We start from the raw sequence: 7,561 nt of genomic DNA, 5'->3' as shown, positions 1-7,561 counted from the left end.
TGATTTATAAGCTTTTGTACCCGTGGGGACCACAATTTAGGTCCCCACCGTGACACGAGTCCCCATGAGTCTGTGTGTAGTCAGGTTTAAGTCCCCACCAGGATATATAAACCTGTACACACACACACTCACTCTCACACACACACACATGTCTGGTTTGCTATCTTTGTGGGGACTCTCCATAGGGGTAATGTTTTTTCTACTGTACAGACCGTATATTCTGTTGCCCTACACCAACCCTACACCTAAACCTACCCCTCACAGGAAACTTTCTGCATTTTTAGATTTTCAAAAAACTTCATTCTGTACGATTTATAAGCTTTTGTACCCGTGGGGACCTCAATTTAGGTCCCCACCGTGACACGAGTCCCCATGAGTCTGTGTGTAGTCAGGTTTAAGTCCCCACCAGGATATATAAACCAGTACACTCACACACGCACTCACTACAGACGTACCGACACCGTAGCTTGTGATTGCAACATGGTCAGCTCACAATAATGAGCTCTTTTGGGCCTAATTAAAGGTGATGTGTCACTTTTTCAATGTTACAGTACTTCTATTCGAGCGTAAGATGCAGAGACGCAGATTCATTGTCACAGTGGTGCTGTCAAAGTCTTGCTCTGTTCATTTGAGCATCCTGGCCAGCACGATACAGGAACATTAGCTTAAACAAGTACGTGTGTTTGAGGCAGGATTTTTTTTTTATTGAAATCACAAACTTTAGTTTTAGGAACTGCTAGTAATTACTGTTATTAAAAGTTCAGAATATTCTTAAAAAAGAAATGCTTAAAAAAAACTAACACTTTATGGTAAGCTCAACATTAGTTAATGCACTAGTTGTCACAACTCATTGAACAACACTTTTTACAACATTTACTACTCTAGGGTAATGTAATTTGTAAATATACTATTGTATATTGTTAAAATGTACTTGTATACACTACAGGTCAAATGTTAGTAAGATAAGTAAGGGTTTTTGTTTCTTCTTTTAATTTAATTTATTTTTTGAAAGAAGTATCTTATGCTCAGCGAGGTTGCATTTATTGGATTACAAATATAGTAATACTGTGAAATAATGTTACAATTTAAAATACCTCTTTTCTATTTGATGGCATAGCTGAATTTTCAGCATCATTACTCCAGTCTTCAGTGTCACAAGATCCTTCAGAAACTATTCTTATGAGCAATTCATTCCTATTTCTGGAAATGGTGATACTTTTTTAGATTCAAGAAAACAGCATTTATTTGAAACGGAAATCTTTTGTAACATTACAAATGTATTTTCTGTCACTTTTGATCAATTTAATGCATCCTTGATGAATAATAGTATTAATTTCTTTCTGACCCCAAACTTTTGAATGGTAGGGAATGTAAAACTACCCTGAGACTAGATTAATAAATGCTGTGAATTGTTAGCTCATGATAACTAATACATTAAGAAATATTAACAAATTCAACCTTAATGTAAAGTGTCACCAGAAAAACGTACGTTTGAGATTAAAATTCTGGGTTTGCCTTAAGAATTTTTTTTTTGAATTTTTGTGTTTGACTCACAGCTGATCAGCAGGGTTTGGTATTTATTTGTAGCCCATCTAAAGAAAAATCAGTTTTATGTTCTTTTCAGTTCTGTTGATCTGATCTGGCCATTTGTGTTCATTTCGCTTTCATTTTCCCAAAACAAAACACACTCGCAGGCAATTGTAAACATTCATCTGAAGCAGAGCAGTTTATGGGAGATTGTTGTTATGTCCATTAGCTGAATTGGCAGAGCTGTGAGCTGTGGGAGTCTGTTCTGACAACTCAGGTTATGTGTAATGTGTTGCAGGAGACAGCCACCGGCGATGCCCACTCAACAGCTACACTGAGACACAAATGCCCACCTGTGAGAGAAAAAGCACCAACGACAAGATCTGCTTGAATTGTCATTAAGAGGACAGCAAAGATTCACATCTTAGACACAGTGGAAAACTATCAAAACAGATTTGGAGATAGCAAAAGTCTTTTTGCTCACCGATTCTGCTTTCGGTGGTGAGATTGAGCACTGTGCTGAGGTTTGTTCCTGTTTTGTACATATGTTGATGTTTGCAATGTGAGTGAGTTCCATTCAGCTCTTTATCACGCTTAAATAAAAAGCATTTTGGGATTTTGTAAATACCGTGTGCTTAAGAAGTCCAACATTTTCCTGTGGTTACTAAAGCAAGCATCACTGTTATAATTGCTCATGTCTAGTGTTAGTTATCTGAACCAACCCCTAATCCCAGGTTTAACCCGTCAGCATGTAATTTCTCACACTGGTTGTGCTAGGAATGCAATTTGTAATCATTTGCAATCATGCAGCTAGTAAAGGAACCACCCACAATAACCAAGCATCGTAGTGAGTTTCCAGCGCCACTCTCGTTTTCTTCAGAAAATCTGAAAAAAAAGCAAACATCAATATTAATCTTATTTTGCCAAACATTATAACTTCATTTATAAGAATTTACACAATTTCATTTTACACAACAGATAGATTTTGCACAGAATACTTTAATTTGGCAACTTCATTGCAATGTCACACACTGTTCATATAAGCTCTTATTCTGTCAGTTATAAATGACGCTACAGAAAAGCCAACAAAGACTTTTGTTCTATCAACTGAACACTGGCAGAAATGACCTGCTGCTATGTCGTTCTACATGAACAACAGTTACTGCTGCAGAAATACCTGGGACTGACTTACATCTTGTGGGCAACAGCTTGTCTAGAACAGTTTCAACCCTTTTCTATCACCTCCATTCAAATAAAAATAAAATATGTATATGCATATCATAGTTAAAAACAACAATTATTTCCAGTACAGTGAGCATGTTAAAAGCATTATTAAAAACATTGACAAGCATTTAAACGTTTTAATCAAGCAATTCAAGAATATGCACATTTATATAAATACTGTTAAAACGAACTCCCTACTCCCATATAAATGATTTGAATTTCACAAAACATGTCTGGATCATACCCCAAAATCAAAATTATATTGTTTGCCTAAAAAAAAGTCTACATCTATTTTCAGGGCTTCATTTTATTTCAAGCATGACCTGGACATGTTTTCATGAGGTTCACCCATTTAATAGTTTAGTTGTATTTTATATTGGCAAAATGAAATGTAATTTCCCAGTAACCGTTCTTATTCTTCCCTGAGCTTAAAGGCATAGCTTACCAAAAAAAATAAAAATAATAATAATTCTGTCATCATTTACTCACACTCGTTTTTTTCCAACCTGTATGACTTTCTTCTGCAGAACACAAAATAATATATTTTAAGAAATGTCTCAGTGTTTTTGTCCATACAATGGAAGCCAATGGTAACCAAAACTGTTACCAATTTTCTTCAAAACATTTTCTTTCATGTTCCACAGAAGAAAGGAAAACGCACAGGTTCAGGGGAGTAAATGATGGCAGATTTTTCATTTTTAGGTGAACTATCCGTTTAGGAAAAGTGTAAAAGATTCTCAAAACCATCCCACCAAAGAGAGTCTATCAAAAGCATAATTTAAAATGGTCTTAAAACTCTGTAGGCAGGTTCAATTCAGGAAGCGGGACAGGTCCTCTCTAATCTCTGCCTCGTCCCAAGGACCGTGGATGTTGTCCTTGTGCCTCTGCAGGTGAACCAGTAACAGTGGACAGAGTAAAGTTAATGTTAACAGAGCCAATGAGAGGAGAAGAGCCCCCTCGGGCCACAGGCTACCCAGACCCCCGACTCCAGCCAGACACACCAGCACCGCTGCCCACGGGAAGCTCCACTCCGCCTTCTCCCGCATGCGGTGCAACAGGCAGGGCCAGAGAGCGAACACCAGGAGGGCACAGCTCAGCATGGTGAAGGTATGCAGGGCGCCGGGCAGCCGGGATGCCAGGCACACCGACGCGAAAAGGGCCGCGTTGAGGGAAAGACTGCCCGGCGGACTGGGCTGAGCATACGGGAAGGACACCAAGTGAGCCAGGAGCATCATGGCTGACATGGCGTAAACAGTATCTGTACTAACCGACTCGGTTAGAGTCTTTAAAACAGGTGAAAACCCGAAAGTAAACGCCAGGAAGATGGTTGCGCTCTGCAGGTCCGCCAGGCGCGTTCGCTCCCGAACACAAGCGCCTCCCAGGATCTCATAGAGTCCGTATCCCAACAGAGCACAGCCCAGACAGACCCAGAGCACCGTGGACGGCACCAGGTCTCCCTGTTCCATACAAGACCATAATGTGAGAAAGACGGCCACACAGGACACCTGCTGTGCGATGAGCCCCGTCTCACGCACCACTGCCCAGTAACGGTACTGACGGACTCGGATGTTGCGCCGCAGCTCCTCCAGAAAGCGTCGGTCCACATAATTGTCTGGAAAGGGCTGGCGTTCATATAGGACTTTACGCCATGGGACGGCTGCAGGAGCTCCCGGACCACTGTCTGCCCCCATCACCTGTCAAAACTGGCAATACACAACCCATCATCACTACTTACATCAATATATTTGCAGAAAAAGTAAGAAACAATGTAGAGAGTTTTAAGCCCCATTACATTATTCAGCTACTTTAAGTACTGAAATAAATTCTTAAATGCCACAAAACTTGAGAGCAACAAATCTACATTATTAGCTATAATCGAAATATTACACAGAAATTCCGCCACTTTGCTCAACTCTACTTATTTTTTAAACTTTATTAAACATCTTCAAATAACATTATTAAAAACAAACAATAAATCATACGCAGAGAGAGAGAAATATATATCAATACATACATATCTATATTTTTAGAAAAGATTTTACAAAAAGTAAAATATATAAAAGCAAATTATAAATTAAACTTAAAGGTATATATATATATGGTAAGTAATTTACTTTTAAGGCATTCCTTTTTAAGGATTTAAATAATTTTCAGATCATGTTTAAATGCCACAAAACTTGTAGCAAATTTAAGAAATTCACATTTTGTGTAAATCAAACTCAGCAATAATCAAAATGTTATTACATTAATATTCAATCTCTCTGTCGGGCTCTAGTCTTACTGAGACTAACAGCTTCTGAATTCAATCTGAATCTGATCGAGAGATTCGACTCTCGTTCGGCCGATCAGACACCAGCGGACGCAGTGCGTATGGAGACAAACTATGTTCATTCATATTGAACACATAAAAGGTTTTAAACCCATATAAATGTAATATCTTACCGACACAGCAGGGTTTTCTCACTTTACCCACTGCTGTCACGCCATCTCACACCCGGAAGTGACGAACCACAAAAACAAAAGTGCGATGGTAGCGTTAGGTGAAGAGCGCCATCTGCGGACTTTCCCTCAACAACCTCCAAGGAATGAAGAGTCGTTCGAACCATAGACATAATAAATAAGTATTTATTATGTCTATGGGTCGAACCACGAGATTGCCCTATCATCGGCATCTCGTAAAATCTTGAGATTTTAACTTTCTTAAGTGTGTGAAAAGTTTTGTTCTTGGTCACAGTTGTAACCGGTGGGAATTACTCAGGCGGTCGATCAGGCCAGGGGTTTTCAAACTGGGTCCGTGAAAGTACTGAGAGGTTTTTGTTCACTTATTTACAAAAACTGTCAAAGTTAATGTGTGCACTTAACATATGTTAAACATTCACAAAATATAATTATTTCATTCTGCTTTCTAAAGACTAGTCAGAAATAATGCTCAAATGTAATCATTTTAAATAGAATTTATTATTATTATTTTTATTATATTTGTGTTACTCTCATTTACGTTGTCAACCTAATTAAATTTCCAGAAAATATTTTAACAATTTGTTTTAGTACGATTACAACGTAAAAGTCAAATATTTCATTTTGGAAACAAATCTTTGATTTGGTTGTCTTAATGATATTATATTTAATGAATTTTTCCCCACACAGTAGCCATTAATGGATTTTTTAAAATTAATTACAATATAAAAATTGTACTTAAACGTGTGACAAATGCATTTACTCCAGAACCAGCCCTTTAAACACACAATGTGAACAATATCACTCAAATTAAACAGAAAAGAGCAAACGATATAAATGAAGTTTTCCTTGATTCTGATTGTGAAACAGAAGGATATACACATATGATCATTTATTAAGTCCAAAAATTGATACGCTAAGTCTTAAAACAGAGAGAGAGAGAATCGTATTCCTTCACTCAAAGGAAAACTAGTTGAAAATTGACAGCTGGCAGTGCTAAAAGTCTCCAGTAGGTGGCGAAATAAGATTAGAAATTCGATAAGAAATCCAATTCAAGTTTTCTGTGGAATTCAAAACAAACACATTTCAGATAATCAAACATAAATCCACATGATTCATAGTGGTGTTTTAATCAACTAGGAGGTAAAATTTATAGGAAAAAAGTAAAACTGCTCTTTATTAGATTAGAAACTAGAAAGCAGTGCAACTCTAATAAAGACACAATTACATTTAAAGCACAAAAGAGAGTGATTGAATCAAAAACGAGCAGTAAACTTCATTTATTAGCACAGTGAGAGCCGCTTCCCACAGGACCAGTGGCTCTCAGTGGAAGATGGTTGTCGTAGTAACAACAGAAATAGCTCAAGCATCATTAGACAGAGAGAGAAACTGCACACTGCAACAACACAATAGCCATTAAAATACTCCTCTTTAAGTCAAGCACATTCACCAGGGAAGAGGAATCCAGCCTCTGAATGAGCTCTGATGCACACTGAAGTCCAGACTGCTGTCAATGACGGATGAGGGATTGAGCTGTTATTACTAGTGCTGCTGAAGCCTCCAGTGATTTATTGAGATGAGTCATATTCAGCCTGGCACTGACTGGGGCTTCTAAGAAGACTCTTTTTAAGTTGGCATAGTTCCTGTGTGAATACAAGGTTAGGGACATTTAAAAATAAATAAATGAATAAAAAGTTAAGGGAAAGGAAAAATCTTTTGCAAGTCTAATATAAAACACGTCAAGTTCTCTTTGTATTAATCTTGATTTCATACCATTTTTTTTTTGAGAAAAAAATCAATGACTCTAAAATTGTTGCTGTAACCAAGTAAAAAGTAATTATGAATTTCTTTACACCTTGAATACATGAGAGTGTAAGTTATTTATTATGCTTTAAAATGTGTTTTTCAAGGCGAAAAGTATATATATATATTTTTACAAATATGAATTATTATTCATTAATATCATTACATTTTTAAGGAGTCATAACACAAGACATTTTACAATCTGAACTAACCTTGTCTTGTAAAAAAAAAAAAAAAAAGTTCAAATTAAATTATATTTGAAAAGACTTTAAAGATAATTTCCTTTTGATCATTGTTTTTTTTCTTCTGCAAATTAGTGACGTTACATAATTTTGATTTGGTGGACAATAGTTTTTGAATAATTATAAGTGAAATAAATTTATGTTGCTGCAAATTTGTTTCTAAAAAAAAAAAAGAAAGGAAGAAATTCAATGCATTTTTTCTTCAATATGATATCAGGACAGTCGACATTTTTGACTTTATGCCACCCAAAAAATATCAAAATAAATCTGAATTCAGAAATTGGAGAAAGAGGCGTATTCAAGTCATT

The 7,561-nt window shown here is 36.6% G+C and overlaps 2 protein-coding genes across 2 annotated transcripts in view; one reads left to right on the top strand and one right to left on the bottom strand.

Moving 5' to 3' along the window:
* LOC107733804 (dynamin-3-like) overlaps positions 1-2,002 on the top strand; it is a 43,390-nt gene extending 41,388 nt beyond the window's left edge. Inside the window, exon 22 of the mRNA XM_016545600.1 lies at positions 1,826-2,002. Coding sequence (XP_016401086.1) covers positions 1,826-1,865 — 40 coding nt within the window. The 3' untranslated portion in view covers positions 1,866-2,002. The remainder of the gene's footprint in view (positions 1-1,825) is intronic.
* Positions 2,003-3,411: 1,409 nt separating this feature from the next.
* Positions 3,412-5,316, bottom strand: pigc (phosphatidylinositol glycan anchor biosynthesis, class C). The gene is made up of 2 exons (XM_016545618.1): positions 5,194-5,316; positions 3,412-4,454 (listed from the first exon to the last, which is right to left on the bottom strand). The coding sequence occupies exon 2, from the start codon at positions 4,440-4,442 to the stop codon at positions 3,561-3,563; it is 882 nt and encodes a 293-aa protein (XP_016401104.1). The 5' UTR covers positions 4,443-4,454; positions 5,194-5,316; the 3' UTR covers positions 3,412-3,560.
* Between the last annotated feature and the right edge of the window lie 2,245 nt (positions 5,317-7,561).

Source organism: Sinocyclocheilus rhinocerous, unplaced genomic scaffold, assembly GCF_001515625.1.
Source record: "Sinocyclocheilus rhinocerous isolate Xijiao unplaced genomic scaffold, SAMN03320098_v1.1 scaffold2685, whole genome shotgun sequence".
Lineage (NCBI taxonomy): Eukaryota > Metazoa > Chordata > Actinopteri > Cypriniformes > Cyprinidae > Sinocyclocheilus > Sinocyclocheilus rhinocerous.
This window is presented reverse-complemented; position numbering and strand designations above follow the sequence as displayed.